Here is a 23,746-nt window from a genome sequence, read left to right as displayed (position 1 = left end):
CAAGACAGATCAGAAACTAAACAAATATATCGAACTGGGCTATACGGGGTAATTGAGATGATTACTGGTAAACCAAAGATATACCGTACAAAAGGAAAAAAAAACATATTGCTCATTTTGTAAAACCTAATTTTTAAAAGTTTATTTGTTTACTTTTACTTGCAGAGCAATGATCGTATATCTATTCTGGATTATGGTTCTTTAAAAATTCAAGATATTCAAAAGGAGGATGCAGGGCAGTATCGTTGTGTTTCAAAGAACAGCTTTGGGGTTGCATTCTCTAAACCTGCAACCATTGAAGTGCAAGGTATGTTCCGGGCTCTTTGTCTTTAAATCAGTTGTTTCTGTTTTTACAAAATTACAGTATTAATTTTCCTAGCTCAGTATTCAGATTGTGCTTTTGGTATAAAAGACAGTTTTTCAGTAAATTGAATCTATTTGGAGAAATTATTGGATATCCATCAATTGAAATTTCATTTTAGAGGATATTTTCTTGGTAGGTGAGAAACATGAAAATCCAGGAAATAAAGGATTTAAAATGATTTTAATTAAAGTAATGTTAATATTAGGATGGAAAATCTAATGATTTTTAATTACTTACCATTGTCAAATGAGTCCTTTGCCACTTTAGCACTTAAATCCATGTCTATTGAATCATACTAAAGGCACCTACAGACCAAATTTAATGTAATTTTATTGGAATGAATGGTCAATTTTCACTTATAAATAAAATATGAAACAAATAAATGTCACATATTCTTCACGGTACATTGTAATGCACTGAAATAATAGTTGAAATGGTAGTACAAGAATCTAAAATTTACTGATTTATGCACTTTATCTCATATATCCCAGTATTACAAATTAATTCCAAAGATAATAATGTTGGCATGAGTGATTAAATAAAAATATACAGTACTTGAGCAGTAGGGTAAAATTTGAGACACGACACGACAAAAATGGTTTCTGAGTTGACTTTATATTCTCTGTTACACAGCTCCAGTGAAAAAGTAATAAATCAGAGTCAAACTTAAACAGGAAAATATTTATTAACAAAACAATAACACACAACCTATAGTATACAACACACATTACACAACATAAACAACATACAGTTACTCTATAATGCATACATTATGTCCAAGTTAGTTCATTTCTGAGGCCTACGATTTACAGGCTCAGAGACTCAGAGTGCTACCCCTGTAACTTAAAACACTATGCAGTGCCTAAGAGGAATAAACCCTGACTCCCCATAAAGGAGTACAACTCAGAACTAAATCTCCCTTCCTATAACATGGATGCCCACAAGTGAATGGGAGTCAGTCTCCAGTGTCTAAAAATGCATCTCCAAACTAGGAGACAACATTTTAGTCTGAGGATTCCACACCACAGGAAATCAAAATTTCCTAAAATAACTAGGGCATCAGACACTCTAAAATAAGATTCAGATTACTTAGCCAGAATCTTGATGACCAGACTGATCAGAACAAAGTCCTCTTGCAAGGCACAAGCCTTGAGGAAGAGCTGGTGCTGGTGTTCCGTCTTCTCTGTTGCTCTATCTTTTTTATCTTTTTTTCCTGGAGTAATTCACCAGGCAACCTCTTTTGATCACCTGCAGCTGGGCAAACAAGTTTTCTACTGTACTTACGATCCTGAACAGTGCAATCACAATGTGAAATGCAGAAGACACACTCCATAGTTAACAACACTAAAAATAATGTTAATAATTGCCCCCGAATAATCCCCAACTATGAATTGACTTCATTACTCTTCTCTCCTCTCCACTGATAGCTGATGTATGGTGAGTGTACTGACATGGTGATGTTTGTGGTGAGCATACTGTAATTTGGCTGCCATTGCATCATCCAGGTGGGGGCTACACATTGGTGGTGGTGGAGGGGAGTCCCCATTACCTATAAAGCGCTTTTACTGGAGTATCCAGAAAAGAGCTGTATAAGTATAAGGAATTATTAATTATTATTATAATATATTTGATATCCATGTTAATAATTTTAACAATTTGTTTGCAACAGCTAATCCTATCATCAAGAGTTGGCATAGGTTTCTTAAGCATTGAAGCAAAAAGGGCTCTAGGGGCCATTATTTTAACAAACACATTTTTGTGCCTTTCCCAGTTATAGTTACAGTACTTTTAATAAGTCAATGTGCCTCGAGAATAAGCACCATTAAAAGCACAATAGAAGGCATTGATGGAATGGGAAATGTCTCTCAAAAATTATTATTTCTAAAACAAAATGATGTGAAAATAGCCTGAGAGGAAAACATGAAAACCAGGAGCTGTGGAGTCTGTTAAAGTTGAATAATGAATATTTTCTACTTAAAGTACTCATTGTTTATGCCATAAATGTAAAATAGGCCTTGCGTTTTGCATTACACATTCTTATATTGCTCAAGAGTAACACCAGTGAATCTGAAGTGTTATAATTTCAAACAGATAATTTCCCTTGGAAATCATTTATTAAATTGTTAAATTGTCTATGTGGAGAGTTTTTTAGATCTGCTTTTTATTTTTTCTGTTTAGCAAGGTAATACATTAAAAATGAATGTGTATTGAACACTTTTGTTAAGTAGTTTTAAAATATGTTAAAAGTAGAAAAAACAATGAGATAAGATATAATTACTAGTTTTATTTTAAAACACTTATTGAAATGTTTGTTTTAATTTTTTAAAGACATCTCTGCAATACACTTAACCTTATGTAATACATTTATGTATTTGTTGGAGTAGTTATTCCTCTGTTTAGTAAATTCTTCATTTGTGTCTTTTTGTAGCTCCAGCCAGAATATTAAAAGTTCCAAAAGAAAAAAAAGTTCCCTTTGGAACAGAAGTAACATTGGAATGTAATGCCACTGGTAACCCAGTTCCTACAATAACATGGCTAGAAAATGGGAACACAGTGAGTACCTATAAATCTAGCAATTGAATATATTCTAGACAAGATCATCGTGTGATACTGAAAAAGTGAGAAATGTGGTCCTGTGTGGCTCTGTACTAGTACATTTGTTCTTTCAAGTTCAGGCTGAACAATAAAATGCACATTAGTACAAATACTGCACCTAACCACAAAATGTTCATGCAACATGCAAAGAACTTTCACATTGTTGCAGTGCAGATTTGTAGACTCCCGTGGGTATTGTGAAAATGTTGTAAATTGTAATTAACATACACCTACAAGGTTACATTATTACCCAATGCTGTAGCAACATTACTATCTGTTAAGACATTACTATTTGTTAGTTATACAGTAACTAACATTACTAATAATGTTTCCAAATTTACTTTACTTCATCTTTATATTGTTCTGCTGTTACAATGAATTTAATGTAATTTCACAACTACATACAGCAGTAATGTTGTTTAATATATACTGTATATTGATAATACATATTCTTAATTGTGCATTAATACAGCATTTTGACTGTGTTGTATAACTGTTGTAAGAACACAGCACTATATTTATTGGCAACGTAACAAAAATGCCAAAGATGCTGATAGAGCAAAATTTAATACACCAAGAAGGGAATAATTGTTGACTGTTTTTAATTTTGAAGTTGTTTTATGCAAGATCCATTTGCAAAAACAAATAGCTTTTAGTGTGAAAAATAAAACTTGAAGTGTATTCTACCCGAGAACAACATGGATCAGTCAGATAGAAAGCAATTTGGTAATACAAGAAAGGAGGGAACAGAGAAAAACGTAAAAACTACATTGAAAATCCACACAATCCCTTGTGAAATGACAGAATAAATGCAAGTGAATATTACTTGCAAAGCATCTTTTGTTGTGTATTAAAATGTAAATGAAAATTCTAAAATAAGTGTCTCAGAATTGAGAAATTCTGTGAATTGTAGATTAAAGTTTGTTAGCATCTGAAAATTGGGTGGGTATGATTCAAGACACTATATAATGGAGTTGTATGTTCCTTCTGAAATAGTTTTTACATCTGGTCTCCATTTCACATAAAGAAAATACATACCCGTAGAGCAGGGCAGTTAAATGGTAACTCCACTTATTGCAGGGCTGACAAGTTTTGATGACAGATAAAAAAAATTGTTTAGTCTATGTAAACAATGTATGAAAAGTGATACTGATTTGAGGTCTTCAAAATATTGATATAAATACTGTATGTATCAGTAGGAGTTCATAGGAGTTCATAGGTAGGTCATAAGGAGATAATAAAAACTATATGATATGTGCAAATATTTAAAAAGAGAGTGAACAATGTTGCCGATGATTTGCAAATAATAAAAAGTGTTGGAGGTCGGTGACACTCTTCGGTCTGGACAGGAAATCCTAAGACAGTTCAGCAGTGTGGTGACTGAGGGGACTGTGCAGTGGAGGTGATGTTTAGCTGATGAGGGTTCAATCTGAAGTTCAATCTGACTTCTTGTTCATTAAACATTCCGTGGCACGGTTCAGAAAAGTAGGATTGTTGTAGTGCTACCTTTTGTTTGGGGGTTATAAAATGAGGCTAACCTCAATTTCTCCCTTAATTCAATTGATGAAATACTTTCTTACATCTCCGTGTGATCTGTCTTGTAATGGGGCTCTTGGTGCATTTTGTGTTCTGCTCTTTCCCATGCGGGTGCTGTACTTCCCTGCTGGATATTGTGGATCTCCTCATGTGTAAAGTGCTTTGGGATTAAAAGGAACTCTATAAAATGCAAGGAATTAATATTATTTCAAAATCACAAATACATTTTGTGTGATCTGATTTTTGATGCTGTATTGTATCAAAGAGTGTTTGTCTATACATACTGTATATGGGCAAACTATCCATTAACAGGTTGGCAAAAACAAGTGCACTCTCAGCTTTACAATTATGGTGACTGTAACATTGCACCCATGAGAGCACATAATATCACACATCATACATCTCAGATATTTATTGTGATATTTAAGTCCCAGTTGAAGACAACGCTGCAGTTGTTTGCCAAGACCATCAACACCTTTCCAGCTATTTAAACTAATAACCTTCCAGGATTAATGTCAGATCATAGATAAAAACAGCACAACATATAATATTTAGAGAGATGAAGAAGGGATTATTCATTACTTCAGTACTGCTATAAAAAGAATCGTGCTTTAGTCTATTTAGAGAATACACAAATGAAAATATATCATTATAAATATGAAATATACCATATATATATTGGCCATTGGTTTCATTTTTGTTTTCTCACATCAAATTTTATTTCAGAATTTTATATAAAGTGTAATATAGAAAATATTTATATGTTCTATATTATACTTTACATACTCTATATTTATTATATATTAGATATTATATTTATTTATATGGTGGTATTTAAAAAGTAAATGGATACATTTCTGTAATCTTAAACACTGGCCTAATGCTCAAAATAAGTATGTGTTGTTTTAAGACACTAGTTACTTGTCTTAATTTCTGGCAACAGACTACATTCATTTTTTAACCAAGAATTTTTAATGACACACTCCCGAGCTGGGACTCGAACAGGTGTCTCAGTTGGGCAGCCTGTAATCACACTGATAATGCCCAGAGCTGGGCGTTACTGAGACCAGTGGGGACTGGGCTCTCTGGAAAGGAGTAGCAGGCCTATACTGGTGCAGGCAAACAAAGTCCTACAGGCGAGGATTGAAGCTGGGGAGACACTGTAGCAAAGCACAAGGACCAATCCTGGAGACATGAGCAAAGTTGATTCAGCTTTGGATGTAATTGATACAAACATAATTCTGATTATCCTATAAGAAGTTAACTAAAAAAAGATATTTAATTAACATACAGTAAACATAGGTTGTGAAATAGTTTGCCCTACCCTCTTGGCTGCCCTAAGCTGCGCTTAAGAACTAGGTGTTAATTAATACCAGCTGTTATATTTGATGTATTACTGGCTTCATTTCGTAAGTAGTCAGCTGAGGTGTCCAGAGTATATGACCCTTGTGTCTGAAGCTGGTCTGAGTTGGGCCCATATAGTTCTTCAGTACTGTGTTAATTCATTCATTTATTACATGTCTCTTATAAAAATAATTAAAAGCAAAAATGCTCTTTGTCAGCATTGGTGACCTATGACATAACATTTGCTGTAGAGGAGCCTGCCCTTTTAATTAATTACACTGAAGATTCACATGCAGATGTACACTGTAATTGGACAAGTACAGTACATGGTTTTCTTTGTTTAACCAGGTTATGAACGAAAGGTTTAATCAACATTTTAGCAGAAGGAATGATACTGTAAGAAATATCCTTTTGTTTTGGGTAGTACCATCCACAAAAAGAAACTCCCTCGGGCTATCTACTCACACATTTTTAAAGTTACTTTGGCTTCAAAAATAAAAAATGGCAGCACAGAAGATATCAACTCCAGGTCAGCCATGAATGAAATGGAGTAAATGATTACGATTCGGTCAACACACTTGCTTACTCAAAATTAACCAATTCGATCCATTAAAACATTGCACATGCATTTTAAGTTTGAATTACTTGCTCTACTACTTTCATGTTTTTGACTTTGGACAGATTGAAAACATAATTGCAAGAATGTGATTGCTGCAAATTCAGCATTAATCTGAATGTGTTTTTATTTCAGATTTCAGGTGCATCAGTAGAGGAGACATTAGTTGGAGATGTTATCAATTCTGTACTACGAGTTGTTGTCAGCAAGCCTGCTCTTTACACATGTCTGGCCACCAACAGACATAGTGGAGGTGCCAACACAGTAAAGGCCACTGCAAAACTTACAGTCTTGGGTAAGGAAAGAAAAACTTACTGACACAACGCAAGGTCGCATTTTTAAACAAAAACAAAATAGAAAAGAACAAAGGTCAACACTGACTTACAATGGCCTGTTTCATTTACTTCTAATATGGACAGAAATACAGAAAGTAGTATTTACTTATCAGTCAAAAGTTAATGGCCCTGTGTAGTGTTCCTTTCAGATCAGTGATTTTTTTGAGGAAAAAAGGATATCGAAGTCATGAAGAATGTTATTCCATTGACTTTCAGACAACCACCGAAGATCAAATACATTCCCAACAAAAAAGCACATCCAGGATTACATACCTAAACTTTTAAACATGGAGTGATGTAGAATGTTTTCTAATCCACTTTGATCTCCTTATGAATGTGATTGACCTTGTGTCACTACAGGAAACTATAGGAGTTTGCCTACAGCTGTTAAATTTCATGGCAAGTGCCTGCATACCACAAACAGTATTTAATGGTATATGCTACTGTATGTGTGTGCACAGAGAGACTGCTACACGTGTTATGTACAGATAACATTTAGGGTTTTCATCGATAGTATTGTCAAATTTGAGCATGATATAATTATTCTGCTGCTTTTATAATATGTTTGCAAAGGATACACAAGATAGACATCTTACTCCCACCTGGAGACTTTTTTGGTGTTTGTTTTCAGAAACATGGTGCAAATATCATTAATATGGACATTCTAATGAATGGATGAGTTATTAAATAACACTGGAGGATGCACAGAAAAAAAGGGCAAAATTGAAAAGCTTTGTGGACTCTGAAGAATGCAGCTACCATTAAGTGAGTTATTGTAAATTCTCGCCCAATAGCAAACGCAAACAGATTGACCAATCAGCAATTTGCTTCAGTGGATCAGCTTTTATGACGGAAAAAGCAGAAAGAAAAGAGCAACTGTGAGAAAAACGTGGCTACCTCACAATTGTTATCACAGACAGTAGCAATTTGTCCACCCCTGTCACAGTCATCTCTGCCTTCTGGCCCTCGTAATTCTGGGGCCTGCACGCCTGTTAAAAATCACACCTGTTCCATTCGTAGACCTCCCACACACTCCCAGGCTGTTTCACTCAATGGTATGGTCTGCACTACTGTTAGGACAAAATTCTCTCTCATTCATGGGGGAAAACTTTTTAACACTGCGTTTCTTCTTTTGCTCTTTTCTGTCTATTGTCTCTGCCGGACCTTGTGACTTCCCAATAGAATGGAGGTAAGCAGTTTTTTTAGAGAAGTAAAATATGACTTTACAGGATGAGGATGATTTTACAGTATGTATTAGATTGTCTGGCTGACATCCTTTACTATTCAAACTATCCACCAAAGCAATATAATGCACCTAATTAGTAAAAATGGACAATTAAAGTGCAAAGCTTTTAAGTTTCAGAATATGTCTGTCTTCAAGCTATTATTTTTAAAAAGTGCTTTATCAGCTTCCATTATGTTATGTGAATTATGGCAGTAACACTGTTGACAAGTATGTTTTGTTTATCCATAAAACTTATCATAGCTTTTGTGGCTGTTTGCACCTACAGTATTCCAAACTTTTAAAACATTTTTTTGTTCTTTGTATAAATTAATAGATTTTCTTTGTATAAATTGTTAGGGTATTGACAAAATTTGTGCTCTTTAAAAATATACAACATTCAGAAAAAACAAAACAGTGGAATTCTCTCATAAAAATTTGGATGTAGAAACAGTGATAATACAGTTGGTTTGTAAACATAGTCATATTTAACATATCAGTTTTACTGTAAAGCTCATCATCTGAGAATGTTATCTGAAAAAAAAATCAATTTTTTAATTAAGAAACAAAATTTCCTCTTTAAAATGATCAAAGGTTTAAAAACACCAATGATGTTACATTAGCACACTGTGTAACATGTTTGACATTAATTACTGTACTGTATGTCACTACCAAAAAATCTGGTTGCTAAACATCTACACTTTAGAGAACAATGCTTTTGGTATTTTATTTTTTAAGGGTCTAGAACAATTATTTAATATGATAAAGTCAAAAACATCATTTTTATTTCTGAACATCATTTAAATTTAAATAATTTGAAAAAAGAAAGACTGACTTATTCTGTGGAATCACATGCCCATGTAATTGAAATTACCCTATGGTTATATGTTGAACATACACTGTACTGTATGTAGACTCCTCTATAATTACCCTTCAGTGAACCAGAGCTAATTTTAATGGGTAGTTACTGTATATACAGGCTATGCATTAAAGAAAATCCCTGTCTTAAATTAGATTATAAGTGCCAGCATAGGATACTTTGAAAAATGCAGTAACTCACAAAGTACAGTAAAAGTCAGAAATGCTTACTACTACATTCCAGAGAAGTATACATTTTCACTTTTTAAAAGTCATGAAAAGCCTACCTCAGTAATAGTGAGAATATTTATAACTATACATACCAATTAAAGAATGTTGTTAAACTGATTACCTCATACAATTGATTTTGTGAAATGTTTCTGTGGGGAAAACAAAATCAACAAGATCAGCACAATCAGATCCGCACAACACTTATTGTTTTCACTAGATGGAGTAATAGGTTTACGAAATTAAAGCTTGTCCTTAAGATAAAATATGTGAATCCCTGTGAAGTTAAAAAGTGAAATAAAAGCTGTACCTCACGCAGCTTTTACCTTACTATGCCTGCTAATTTACAGATGAGATTTTTATAAAATACTTTTTATAAAACCTCAAATTGTTAAGCTAATTTGTTTTTCTGTGATTAATTTCATACAGCCAATTTAAATTATTTGAACAATGTACTAATCTTTAGTAGTTCATACAGTATTATACACATTTGAATTCTGTAAAGGACTAGTAATAATAATATCATTGGTGAATGTGTTCACAATCTGTACAGTTAATTCTTTTATCAATGCATATCAAAAGGTCATACTACATCTACTATAAAGGGTCCAAACTGCTGAAATATCAGCAAATTAAAAAAACAGCAAAGATGGGGTGGATTATGTTGTCAATTCCAGAGGTATGGAAATCATTATGGCAATTAAATGGCACATTTTGTCTATTTAAAAACATAAATAAAGTGATGATATTTGATTATTAATTATATCTTTTCGTTAGCTCATCTATTATTCACTGCACAATATAGGAATATACTTTACAACATCAGGTGTCTCATCTTGCCATCAAAACAATGTTCTCAACAGCAGGGCTGTGCTTAATGCAAATGTGTCTCTTCTTTCAGTGGCAGACATGTATTGCAGTTGCTTTTATATCACTCAGTGGGATGCTTATATGTCTGCTAACTCTGGATGCTTTTTTATTCAAAATAATTCTATTATTTTAAAGTGTTCATTGTCAACCTTGGCATGATTAAGCTGCTGCGAAACTGCAGCTGAATACAGCACTAATCTCCTAGCTCCATTAAAAATTAAGCAGCAAAGTACTCCTACTAGTTCCTAATGAGCACATAAAAGATTTAGCACTGCAATCCATTTTGCTCAATCTCCCTTGCACAGATTTAAAATATACTAGAACCCTGCTAAATTACACAAAAATACAATACTGTATCATCAGCTGGATTTATAGAAACATGACACAAAACAACACAGAATAAATCCACTGTTGTGTTACACCAACTTAAAATGATGTTACTATAACTGTTCAATGAACATTAAGCATTTATGATGTATATAGCAGGAAAGAGAATTCAACATAGTTACATGCCATTTAGAAGGGCTTTGTGATTTCCAACACAGTAGATGTGTTTAGTTTCAAACATATAATTATTAGAAGAGCCATTTTGTGTACAATTTAGCACATCTAAGACAGGACACTAACAATCACCAAGTCTGAGCTAATCTGCAATTAAACAGACAGCAATATAATGTGCTGGAAGTCTGACTGGATTTTTTAATGCTTATTTAGTCTTTCAAATCCAGATATCTTACTGTATTTGTACGCTTTCTTCCAAGTTTTTCTGTAAGGAAATCCTCCCTCTACCAGAGGCTACGATTAATTAAGAAAGCTTTCAATTTTGGGTGTTAGGATCACCATTAACACGAGCAAAGACTACAGTATGTTACTGATGTTAGGAAAATCTGCCTTTTTAACATACTGTACAAAACAATATATTTTAAGTTTATGTAATTTGACTGGTTTTAGTTCTTTGGCAGCTATGCAATTTACACTAGGCACTCATGGTCCGTAGTGTATGCTGATTCTCTTCTGCGTTCTTCCAAATCAGGCTGTACAAAGGCACTGCGGGGTACTGCAGCACGTACCGAGGACAGGTGTGCAAAGGATCACTGCAGAAGGATGCCCTGGTATTCTTTAACTACTCCTTCTCAGATCCAGAGGACTCCCAGGAATTTCTGGCTCAGAGTGCCTGGGCAGAGTTAGATGCTGTCAGTCCATTCTGTCGTCCTGCTGCTGAGTCCCTTCTATGTCATTACATCTTCCAGGACTGCAATCCATCTGGTTTAGGACCAGCTCCCAAACCAGTCTGCAGGTAACTCTTCTGGCAGGCAGATGTAAAGCTGACAATTTTTTTAAGGCAAAGAGGAACATTTTCATACAAAGAAATCTGTCTTTCATCTTAGACAGTGGGATATACTGTAACTGTTTTGTAAATTAAAATGGAAGTAAAGAGATAGCCTTTAATTAGTCTTCATGACACGGATCTCAAATGCCTAGAATTTAGAAACATCTTTCAAAAACTACAAACAAAAAACAAGAAAATCAATAGCAAATATCCTACTGAACAGCTGTACAGGTATATATTGTTTCATTTTATCCACAAATGCCATCAATCTTATTTTGAATTCTGAAGTACAGTACATGATAGATGCATTGCAAACTGTTATTGCTTACTTTCAGAGAGCACTGCATGGCTGTGAAGGATCTTTATTGTTACAAAGAATGGCTCTCCATAGAGGACAACTCACGCAAAGGGATATATTCGTCAGGCCTGAAACTTACTTTACCTGATTGCTTACAACTCCCAAGCAGGGAAACGGATTTGACAGCGTGCACCACAGTGCCATTCATTGGTAATTCTATCCTGTACCTTATATGAATGTGAGAGTGATGTGGTTCATAAAGTGTACAACCAAGCAGATGGTAGAAACGTGTTCCAGCTTGTGTCTTCATACCTGTATTATTTGGATTTTCTGTGCCATTGTTCTGCCAATTGCAGACAGCCAGATATGATAAGCATTCTTTGCACAGACTAGAGTGGTTATGGTTGAGACAGAAAATTCTTAAGAAATCAGTTTTTTTTTTCTCTTACCCTGTAAGTTATGAGATATGTCTTGGGAATTAGTGTCATGCTAACCTTTGTGATAGTGGATGCAAAGATATGATCTTTGGTAGAATCCAACAGAGATAAGGTAAATCCTCATTGATTAGATTCTTGGAACATGTTGTTTTCCTGTATTACTGAACATCTTAAAATCACAGTCCAAAAAAACAGTGTTTTTGAGAAATTTTATTTGTTGAGGGTTTTCTTCATACTGTCATGAAGTTAACTGTAGTTGATGTAGAAAAATGTTCTAAGGAATCTAAGGAAGAGTAAATGCCAAGTGTAATTTTCAGTATTTAATTCAGCTATTATTGCTAAATAGTTCTGGCCCATTTTACAGAGCCACATGGAAAGAATATTATTTTCCCTTTCCTAATAAGTGAAAGCTGTGTGGTTTGAAGGAAGAATATCTGAGGGAAACTGCTAGAAAAGGCAATATCTCACAATATTCAGGGCAGACTACAGTCAACAAACACAGAGAGAAAACGAATAACTATACAAACAAATCTGATAGGGAAAAAAAGGAATTGCTGGTGAGGGTAGACAGATTTAAGCTTATAGGCTTCTATAATATTTTCTATTACATTTAATTCAAATAGTTTTAAATCATTCTTTTTTAAAATTTGAATTCAATCTGATGTACAGAAGATCCACAATTGTGTCTGCTGGTGAACATGAAGTCAAAAGTAATCTTTATATAGAAATGAATTACAGTACTTTTGTTTTAGATTTGCCTTTAGATGTCCTCTTTGTGACACTACAAAAAAGCTGGTAATTACTATAAGAAAGGAGCTATTCATATGCCCTTGATTACTGTGCATTTAGCAAAACCTAGTTGATCAAGTCTAAGTGTCACTCATTACTCAAAATCTTTTTTTGATTCAAAGTCTGTATCCTGTATAAAATACATTTCTTTAGGCAGTTTAACAAGCCTGTGTTTTTAATTTTTCCAGATATCAAGAAAGATCAAGTTACAAGTAAGTGCCTTTTTTATTTGATTGTTTTCTTTCTTTTTTATGACTGACTCAGAGATCAGGTTTTCCCCCTTATAAGTAAATTACTATTTGTAATCAGTAATAACATCAGTAATAGCACATTGCCATATTTGTCTAAGAATTAGATTGTTCATCATACATAGTGAATGTACATAACTATTTCATATATTTGTCCCCAAGATAATTTTTGTCATTTTGGAATAGTTTGGAATGCTTTTCACAGCCTAAGTGATGTGTTCAATGGCAGATTCATTTTAGTCATGAAAATCATTTTGGTTTATAGCAAATGTATTTAGAGCTTTGCCACCATTAATCAGTAGTATTTTACTACAATTTTTTACAGCAAAATGTTATAATGATAGAGGACGATTTTACCAAGGTTTTATCAACATCACGTCATCTGGCATTCCTTGTCAAAAATGGAGTGAGCGGGTAAGGGAATTGAAGAAAAAATACACTGCTTGTTCAGTATCAGTATAATTTCCGAACATTTTATTAAAAATATATAGTAAAAATGCAGAATTTTTGGTACAATGCATAACATACTGTAGACTGTGTTGAATATAACGTGCTCAGCTCATGGCTGATGTTTGAATAGTGTGTACTGGTAGTTGTGCTATAGCAAAAACAAAATCAATATAGCAGAGATATGGAAGATTATAAACACTACCACAATCATTTTATATGATTGCGTAATCATAACTGGACCGTTAGCATCAAAAGCAACTGGAAGTAAGAGATTGCAATAGCATGAATGTATAGTAATCTGGTTAAGCAGTAAAGGCAATTGTGTAAAATCTAGATTGTGATTACATTTTCAAAAAGTCAATATGTTTTTAAGAATACTTTCAAGAAAAAAGTGAGTGCATTAGAAACACACAAGGTGCTTGAGTAATACCAACGTACAAGTGCAGTATTAATCAGTTTTCCTAAGAAATTATAAGAAATGACATTACCTCTGTGTGTACATGAATTATATCCTCGTCTATGTACTCTAATTTATTGGGTTTTCAGTTTTATAAGCGATGTAATTATTATCCATCCATTATTGTTACATCAGGTGTTCCAGGAAAGGTTTGCTGCAACCTGGATCTAATCCTGGAAGCACAGGGAATTAAATGGTACAACACACTGGATGTAACAACAGTCCCAGTTTACAGCAGTGGACTCAATAGCATAATGAATTCTGATAGAGTTATGTGTTAAAGCACAGAGTTATATTTAACAATATTTATATTTTTTTACAAATATAATTTTTTATTACATTTGTAATCATACCTATGGAACATAGTGTTTCTTCTTTTGTTGTATGCATCTAGGAAACCTAGAACAATAAAAGATTAATTTTGCTTCAATGGTTTGAGTCTGTGGAGTTAATTACGCTCCAGTATTATAGCTGCATTGAAATAAATGATGAGTTTCAGGGTTTTGAGGACTCAACCTTATCTGTAATACAGTAGCCTGGGACAACAATAGATTCAAATCCCAAATTTTGGTTTATGCTTTTCTCAAAATGTCTGATTTACTAATATATAGTTCTGCATATACAATCTTTTAATACAATACATTGAAGAAGCCACTAGAAGTTACCAAGCCTTTCTTGAAGTTCATTAATTGTATAATTACTAAAAATGTAAGAAACACAGAACAAAAAGAAAGCCTAATTTAAAGAATATTTGTCTTTGTGTGAAAGTGAATAAAGAGAGTTTCTCTCATTTGCCCAGATTGTTGCAATAGATTATGTAATGGATTTTACAAAACAACATCATATGTTATATTTAGTTAAAAGTACCCCCCAGAACTGCTAACATCTACTCCGTACTTAAAAAATCACCAATTAAGTCAGGAGGGATTGACAATCAAATTTGAAATTGGTGATTTCATGAAATTACTGTAAATTATGATATATTAACACATATTAGCTATCCTACAACATATAAAGCTTAATTAAAAATTAGTAATGTATATGTCATAGAGCTAGGTTTTTATGTGAGTGCTTGACACATTCCGCAAATCAGTAATATTTGGTTTTAAGCCAGTATTGTGTGAAGAACAACAATATCATTTTTGTGTTGGTTCCAAGATGAAGTAATTTATGCAGGCTAGATAAACTATAACATGTGTGGATATGCACTTCATATTACATCATACCCACCCTTTTGAGTCAAAATGACAAGTAATATTATTTCATTAGTACAATGATTCTTATTACTGGAGGATTACTTGTACAATACATAGTTTTTTTATTTCTTAATGAACGGTCTAATGCAGTTTTGTTATGATTTTGGGAGTCAGAGGAAATCTGAATGTTTTTTACTCGTCTAGAAATGTGTACACAGTTAGGTAATTCAGAAAAATCATCTTTTTTTAAGAGAGAACAAATAACATTCTATTAAGGTATTTTTACACCAAGACATTTATCTCCAGTCACTTTTGTGTGTTAGAAATTAAAAATGTACACAAGGGAGGCTTCTAAAACCCATCCACACTATCAGAAAGATGGTTATTCCTGATATGGGCTGATCTGGTAGCCTAAGATGCAAAGTAGCAGTGAGTGCCTCAACAGGACACCACTTCATCACAGGGCACATACTGTACATGTACACACACGCAAGCACACAGGGATCATTTAGAATCTGTGAAGTGAGTTAAGCCAGCATGTCTTTGGAATGTAGAGGAAACTGGAGCACCCAGAGAACCCCCACTTGTTCACAGGGAGAACATGCAAACTATACACAGAAAGCAATCCAGTTCCAGGCCCACCACCCAACAGCTGAAAGGCAGCAGCAATAAACACCACAGCATTGTGCTATCCACCTTCTAATGTGGAATGTTTAGATTTGTTATGTACAGTATACCAACTTGTTCAAATAATAATAATAATAATTGCTTACACTTATATAGCGCTTTTCTGGACTCCACTCAAAGCGCTTTACAGGTAATGGGGACTCCCCTCCACCACCACCAATGTGCAGCATCCACCTGGATGATGCGACGGCAGCCATAGTGCGCCAGAACGCTCACCACACATCAGCTATCAGTGGGGAGGAGAGCAGAGTAATGAAGCCAATTCATAGAAGGGGATTGTTAGGAGGCCATGATTGATAAAGGCCGATGGGAAATTTGGCCAGGACGCCGGGGTTACACCCCTACTCTTTTCGAGAAACACCCTGGGATTTTTAATGACCACAGAGAGTCAGGACCTCGGTTTTACGTCTCATCCGAAGGACGGGTAAATGCTAAGAATAAGTGTTGTCATGCCATAAAAAACACCCTGAAGGGAAGCATATTTATAATGAAAAATTCTCCATTAAAAAAGTAAAAAAAGAGCAGTTCAGTAGATTCTTTGCTTAAATATGAAGCATAAAAGATCATATACAGTAAATGTCACTCAAATGTCACAAAAATGTTGTGTCTTTCCAATATGAATTAAGTTTCAGTAATTATTAATAATTTCTCCATGAAATTAGATTACAGGCATTAGGCTGACACAATGCTGCCTCTCTATGCTTGATTGTTCCTTTCCTGGGTTGAAATTAATCTGAATTGGGGCACCTCCTGTACAGCAAGCGTTCTCGCTGTTTGCATGGGTTTTCTGTGGGTGCTCTGGTTTCTTCCTGCTTTCCACAGACATGCTGGCTAGATTATTTGAGGTCTCTGAATTGCTCCTGCCTGTGGTTTTGTTTTTGAGCATAACCCGCAATAGACTGGCATTCCCTCACAGGATAGTCCTGTCCTGCTCTCTTTGTCTCTGGAACAAGCTCCAGCTTGCCAAGTCCCTTATAAGTAATAATTAACTTTCTTCTAATAGATGGATGGAAATGAGATGCACATTAATGAATGATTAAACTTATATGTTCACTGAATATGTTAAATATTTCATTTTGTAAGATTTTGCGGTTGTCTCTTAAAGTAATTCATATGCTTTCAATCTGGATTTATCCTTCATTAATTGATTCAGTTGAACCAGTATGTGAGGAAACAAGAACTGTACATGCACTCTGTTAGCGTGTCCACTCTACTGACACTCAACATTTGTTTCATTGGGAGCTTCAAAGCATGAGTCAGAACAGAGAACACCAACTGGAGAGGCAATAAATCTGGCACTGTGAACACCACAAGCTCACTGTTGCTCTTTATGCTTGTTTCCAGGGATGATATTGTGCATAAAGAGAAGGACTTAAGCCAAACCATGTCTACACAACTAATTGGGGGAACCTAATAACAGTCAGCTAAAATCTTAGAGGACAAGCTGGTACTACAGTACAGATCTCAGAACTATAGGCCTGTGCTTTGACTCTCTTATTTGTTGAGTACAATGAGATTTTTTAGTTGTTTTCTAATTATATTTTATTTAAATTGCAACTGTTTAATAACACAATGTTTTTTAAATACTATAGAAACAGTTAAAGCTTTATTTTTGCTGTTAAATCTTTATTTTTTTGTTTGTTTTCTTTTATATTGCCAAAGTTTTAAATCACACTGTATTTTCCAAGAGGGCTTTCCTCTGCCTTTTTACACAAAAGCAGTTTGTAAACTGGGTCTACTCATGCCTGCGGGATGTTGGATCTGGAACAGGAGAAAATTTCAGATTGATACGCCCTTCTCTGGAAGCAATTAGCACTGAACTAGCAGTTCTTTCACTCTTTACACTTTGTTAGTTTTCATAAAGTTGCACACCACTTTTCAATTAAAATCTAAGTTGTTTTATTGTAATAAAAGTTCTCCTGTGACAATGAACAGTCATATACAGTAATTTAGTGCACTATCCAGTCATCCATTATCAAAAGCTGTTATTCCAATAAGAAGTGTGGCAATCTGCAGTCTCGAAGCATAGGCTACAAGGCAGGACTGCACCCTTGGATGGGATGCCAGTCCATGTCAGGGCACACAGGGACAATTTTCACACACTAATTAACTGAGATTATATACAAATTCCACACAGAAGGTGCCCCAAATTGGAATCAAATCCAGTAAACAAGTACTGTGAAGCAACAGCATTAGCAGTCATACCACCGCGCCACCCTCTGTTGTACTAACAACCTGAGATTTTAACAATGAATTGTCAATTGACATCTACCTTATTTATGTAGAAGTATGGAATATTTGTCTGAGACTTGTTCTGTCATATGAAACATTCAATAAGATGATTATTAAATCATATTTAGGACAATTCCACTTTGCAATAAGATAAAAATAAATCTATCAAAGTCACAATAAATCTGGATAATAATTAGAAATATATCACAAGATTGGGAACAGGTAAAGGTTTATTCCATGCTGAAAGGAAAAGAGACACAGTGTTTCAGCTGTGGAGTCTTCTTCACCAAAACTTTGTGTCTCTTTTCCTTTCAGCATGGAATAAACCTTTACCCATTCTTCACTGATGCAGCCATTCACTTGAACAAAAAATATATAATGATGAAAGTTTGCTACAGTACAGGGCAGCATGGTGGCACAGTACTTAGCTTTGCTGCCTCATAGACTGGGGCCCCAGGTTCAATTTTAGACCTGGGGTGGTGTCTGCGTGGAATTCGTATGTTGTCCTCATGTTCACGTAGGTTTCCTCTGGGTGTTCCAGTTTCCTCCCACAGTCCAAAGACATACAGTGCTTTTAAGTTAATTGGCTTCTAGGAAAGTTTGCCCAAAGGGTGGATGTGTGGGTGTGCACTGTAATGGACTAGCTTCTAGATGGAAGCTGGATAGGCTCTGACTTCTCTGTTACCTTGAATTGGATGAATCAGTTATAAAATGGATGAATGTTTATTTTGAGACCCAGTTAATTGGATATTCCAGGTTAATCACAATACACAATTGCATTTTATACACAATGAGAAAATTGTATTATAGTGTAATGATTTAATATTAAAATGCTCTCCTTGGTTTTGGTCTCCAAAGGTTCCTCATTTTCACAGGCTGTCTCCAGAGATTATCCCTGAATTGAAGAACTCGGAGAACTATTGTCGGAATCCAGGAGGAGAGAGTGAAAAGCCTTGGTGCTACACCACGGATAGAAGCTTTAGATGGGACTACTGCAATGTTCCAAAATGTGGGGATAGTAAGTACACAGATTGATAACCAACACATTGCATATTTTTAAAATGCCTGAAAATGATATTGAATCTATGAAATCCCAGTTTTAAAGAACATATTTATGTGAAATTGTCAATGAAACAACTGCTCAATTTTTGCAGTTTTTACAGATACGGTTTCTACAATATTGTCTTGCTGTGAGTAATCTTCAGTGAAGAGCTTGTATTCAGAATTACTGCCTTAGTTTGAAAAACTGTATTTTGTAACATTAAACTACCCTGCATATTTCTGACGTATCTATGGAATACAGTACAGTAGATTTCCTGTAGGGAACCGTATCAGCATGCAAGCTGCAAACAAAAAAGAATTAACTCAACAAAATGCCCAAATTCGTCTCCAAAGACAAAACATTGTTCTTTCTTTTGTTTTCCTTTTCAACATGGAATTAACCTGTTCTTATTCCTATCCTAGAACTAGTTATAACACTTAAGTATAAGATTTTCTTTAAAGTTTTACTTCACTTAGAAAAGTACTGTTTTTGTATTCTTAATCAAATGCCATGTGTTCACTGGGCAGCAAAACACTTTTGGAAAAAGATACTGTGGCAGGGAGAGCTGCCTCCCCGCCCTTAATTAAGTACAGCTGGGCTGGAGTGTGGAGCTCCCAGGGAGGCCATTAGACTGCTTGACCAGCATGAGAATGCGGATGCATTGCTGTATGCTCCATGCATGGTCAGTCAGCCAGTAAACCAGCTCCTGGGTCTTGTTGGAGTCACAGTTACAGAGAGAATGGTAGTAAAACCTGAGTTAAAATTCTGTTTGAACTTATTCCCTTAAATAAAGTCTATATTCTGAATCCAGGGCTGCCTATGTTTGTATTTCGAGACTCCTCCCAGGCATGACCCTGTTGCTCATACGTTTGTCGCTCATACGTGAAGCCAGAAGTAATAAAGAGAGATGGTGATTCCTTAAACAAAAATCAGTACGTGAACTAAGGAATTTTTAAACCTTTAGCTTGAGATCAAAATGTTGTATGAATCACTTCACAATTTAATACGTAGTGTGAAAGCAATATAATGAGAATTTTAGCTTTTAACATGATGAAAACCTAGAACACATATTCAGAACTAGCTGTCATTATGATCACAGATCTTCCGGTCAGGAGCTAGACGCCCTTGCCATCTAAGCTACCACAGCTCCTCTCATTTACTGGATGCATTAAAATCAAAACATTATTGTGTGACATTAAAACGTGCCTATATTCATTTTTTTCTCCTACAGTTTCTATGCCAGTGTCTACACACCCTAAACATCAGGCTCCAAACATACCTCATTCGGTGTCCCCTACCTACTCCATGACTGTGATTGTTTTAGTCATATCTGGTTGTGCTGCTGCAGCATTCCTCATTGTTCTTGTTCTCATGTGTCGAAGAAGAAGAAAAACATGGAAGAACAGGAAGAGGTCAGTTACTTGAAATGAATGGTTTTAATCTTCAGGCGATCTTTGGTATACTTACACATGTGCATTTCAATATGCATTTGTAGTCTGAAAGCCGAGTAAAAAAAGAAGTTTTGGAGTGTGCGTTGTTAGCTTTATGAAACATTCTGAATCCTGTGACTTATGTCTCTTTCTAGGGCAGTGGTGCCCATCCCTCGTCCTGGAGGAACATTGTGTCTGCTGGTTTTTATTCCAGCTGAGCTCTAAATTGCCTCTGCCAGTTTTTTTATTTAGCTTGTTTTTCTTCTTAGTCTAAGTTTCCAAAATATCCTCCTTCACAGATACTGTTTCCAACAATTTTAACATACAGAACCTGTTTACACAGCCTCTCCTCACTTTGCCTGCCACTATTTTTGCCAAACAACTCTTGCGAGTTAAAAAATTGATAATGAAGAGATACAGGTGGGAATGACACTGTCAGACTCCCACACGAGCCTTTTTCCTTCTGCAGAACTGCAGTTGATTCCATTTCAGGCAACATACTTGAATGAAGACAATTCTGCAACTCAGAAATTGATACACAGTTGATATTAATCACAAGTCCCATTTAACCTTTCGAGAGCTGAAAGTTAATTTACAAATACACCTCAAACAGAAGAATTGTCAATGTGATTAGGAACGCACCTGGAGTAAGACAGTGTTCCTCCAGAACAAGGGTTAAGAAATATTTTTCTGAACCACAGAACAAGGTACTGTAGTCCAAGGACACAATATAGAACAATATTACTATTGATTTAAAAAAAACCCAACAAGTTTTACTTTTTGTAAAAAAAAACATCCAGCAATTTCTTCTGTCTGAATCTTTCACTGCAATACCTTTTCCCTTTGTTTTATAAGGGTAATGGAAACACCCACTTTGACAACTCTTCCTTCCGAGCTGTTGCTGGATCGCCTCCATCCTAATCCAATGTACCAACGCTTACCTCTCCTTCTCAACTCCAAGCTCCTTAGTTTGGAATACCCAAGAAATAACATTGAGTATGTGAGGGACATTGGAGAAGGTGCCTTTGGAAGGGTTTTCCAAGCTAGGTAAGACAAAAATGTGATTACATGTATAAATATAAACCAAGGGTATACAGTATACAAAGTTAATAAACAATCCATTGTGCTCTTCTTTACTTATTGAGTCAAATTATAATAGTTGAACTCACTTGGCTCAGGAAATGTCAGTGCCGGTCAGAGAACAGTACTGTCACACCCCCCCTTACTCATGAGGTACTGTATGAGCCAGTGATAACTGCTGCAATGGAGATGTTGGGGAGGAGGGAGGGGTGCTAGGAAAACGATGCACACAGCTCCGTCTGTAGCCAGGGAGCTTTTATGCGTATCGGAGTGGAAGTGCAAGATTAGAATTTGACCTCCACCCGAACTTCAGTTCAATAACACCATGAATTCTATGTGGGAGTAATACTGCCAAAACCAACATTCTTTACTGTTTACTGTTTCTCTAGAACTGTACATCAATAGTTCCTGAACTGTTACCTAAAAGTTCCCCATTGCCACCATCATTGAAAGTTAAAAAAAAACCTACTGAAATTGTATTCAAATATTACAAAGACTATTTTTTAATGTTGTGTTTGAGGGCATAATTAGGCCATTGATCTCCGATGCATAAGAATATAAGAACTGTTAAGGATCGGGGGAGGTCATTCAGTAACACAACCGTAGTACACCAGAAAAGACTGGTATCAGAATTCTTAAAGGCATTGACAAAGTTCAGAACTCTGGCTGCTTTTAGCAAAGAGCTGTATGAGATCCCCGGATCAATGAGGTAACTAACCATCAAGTGGGCTAGATGGGCCAAATGGCCTCCTCTCGGTTGTTACCTTTCAGGATCTTACTCTTACTGAAGGAGTGTTCGAAGTCTCTCTCATTTAGTAGTAGTAGTAGTAATAATAATAATATAATAATAATAATAATAATAATAGAGCATTTTCATAAGAATAGAGACACCAAATCATTCAGTCACACGATTTTCTCTGTCAGAATAAATTTATTTGCTTACTAAATTTGCTCTTTGGAGTGCTTTGTGTTATAAAGTATGTCTTGTTGGCACCTACAGTACATACTGTAGAAGTTTCTAAATTAAAAGCAGCTAAACTTTTCGTGCTGTACCCAGGTTCCAGATAATTTGCTAGTGATGTCAGTGGTGACATCTTTCCTTTCCTCATTATCCATGTTCACTTGAAAGGCATCTTTGTTTGGATATAGAGACTCCTGGGAAAAGCACTAAGAGATGGATAAGCTTTATGCCAACAGCCAGAAATAGGGGCAAGAATTCTAATATCAGCAGGGCTAACATTGGTTCCAATGTGAAACTTCCCTGCAGGCATTATCATGTTAGCTGTGACTGGTAAGAAACCTATTTATACCTCAGCATAAGTGTTTACTTTCTTCAGGAACTGACAGTTCAGGAGCTGACAGGGAGCCCAGCAGCTTCCATGACAGGAAGCAATCAGTAATGACTTGATAAATCCTTTAAGAGCGTCTTGCCAGTTTTGCTCAGCTGTGTATCTTTAGACAGCTGCAAATGTAATATAGTACATCACCTTCTCTTTTCTCCATATTACAAATATTTATGCACTATGCTAAATAACTGACCATTAATTAATGTTATTGCTTTAACTTAAATTCACTAAACTTAGATATTTACAGTATATGTATAGTATGTGTGTTTTCTTGTTTATACAACTATAGTAGAGTAAATAATGTTGTTAAACAATGCATGAAACATTCATTGCTGTACTAAATTAGATACATATGTATCTAATATATGTACTGTTTATATATATATATTTGTTTTTAGCATTATAAGAATATTAAGGATTGTTTGTTAAACTATTCTAATGGATCAGTGAGGTCTCTTCCAGGTTTGAGTATTAATTCTTCATGACACTGGCAAGTTATAGTTAACAAAGTACTAGAAAATCCTGATATGAAGATTTCAAATATAAAGTTTGAATCCTGCTGGATACACTCAAGAGATCTTTATGGAAACACTCACTGTTTTAATATCCTCTGATTAGTTATACGTGCAGAAGAATGCAGGTTCCCAAAGTATACTAGAATATACATTATAAGATCGGGTTGGATGTAAGGTCCTCACTATGCATGGCGGTGCAGTGGTTAGCATTACTGCCTCTCAGCACTAGGGCTCAGGGTTC

The 23,746-nt window shown here is 35.1% G+C and overlaps 1 protein-coding gene across 1 annotated transcript in view; it reads left to right on the top strand.

The window, feature by feature from the left end:
• musk (muscle, skeletal, receptor tyrosine kinase) overlaps positions 1 to 23,746 on the top strand; it is a 44,477-nt gene that overhangs the window by 12,420 nt on the left and 8,311 nt on the right. Inside the window, exons 5-15 of the mRNA XM_088909839.1 lie at positions 166 to 307; positions 2,793 to 2,917; positions 6,591 to 6,750; positions 7,973 to 7,979; positions 11,002 to 11,265; positions 11,634 to 11,806; positions 13,011 to 13,034; positions 13,396 to 13,484; positions 18,951 to 19,110; positions 20,366 to 20,546; positions 21,420 to 21,611. Coding sequence (XP_088765965.1) covers positions 166 to 307; positions 2,793 to 2,917; positions 6,591 to 6,750; positions 7,973 to 7,979; positions 11,002 to 11,265; positions 11,634 to 11,806; positions 13,011 to 13,034; positions 13,396 to 13,484; positions 18,951 to 19,110; positions 20,366 to 20,546; positions 21,420 to 21,611 — 1,517 coding nt within the window. The remainder of the gene's footprint in view (positions 1 to 165; positions 308 to 2,792; positions 2,918 to 6,590; positions 6,751 to 7,972; positions 7,980 to 11,001; positions 11,266 to 11,633; positions 11,807 to 13,010; positions 13,035 to 13,395; positions 13,485 to 18,950; positions 19,111 to 20,365; positions 20,547 to 21,419; positions 21,612 to 23,746) is intronic.

This window comes from Atractosteus spatula, chromosome 3 (genome assembly GCF_055471065.1).
Source record: "Atractosteus spatula isolate fAtrSpa1 chromosome 3, fAtrSpa1.hap1, whole genome shotgun sequence".
In the NCBI taxonomy this organism is placed as follows: Eukaryota; Metazoa; Chordata; class Actinopteri; order Semionotiformes; family Lepisosteidae; genus Atractosteus; species Atractosteus spatula.
Note: the sequence above shows the minus strand (reverse complement) of the source record. Positions and strands in the feature narration are given on the sequence as shown.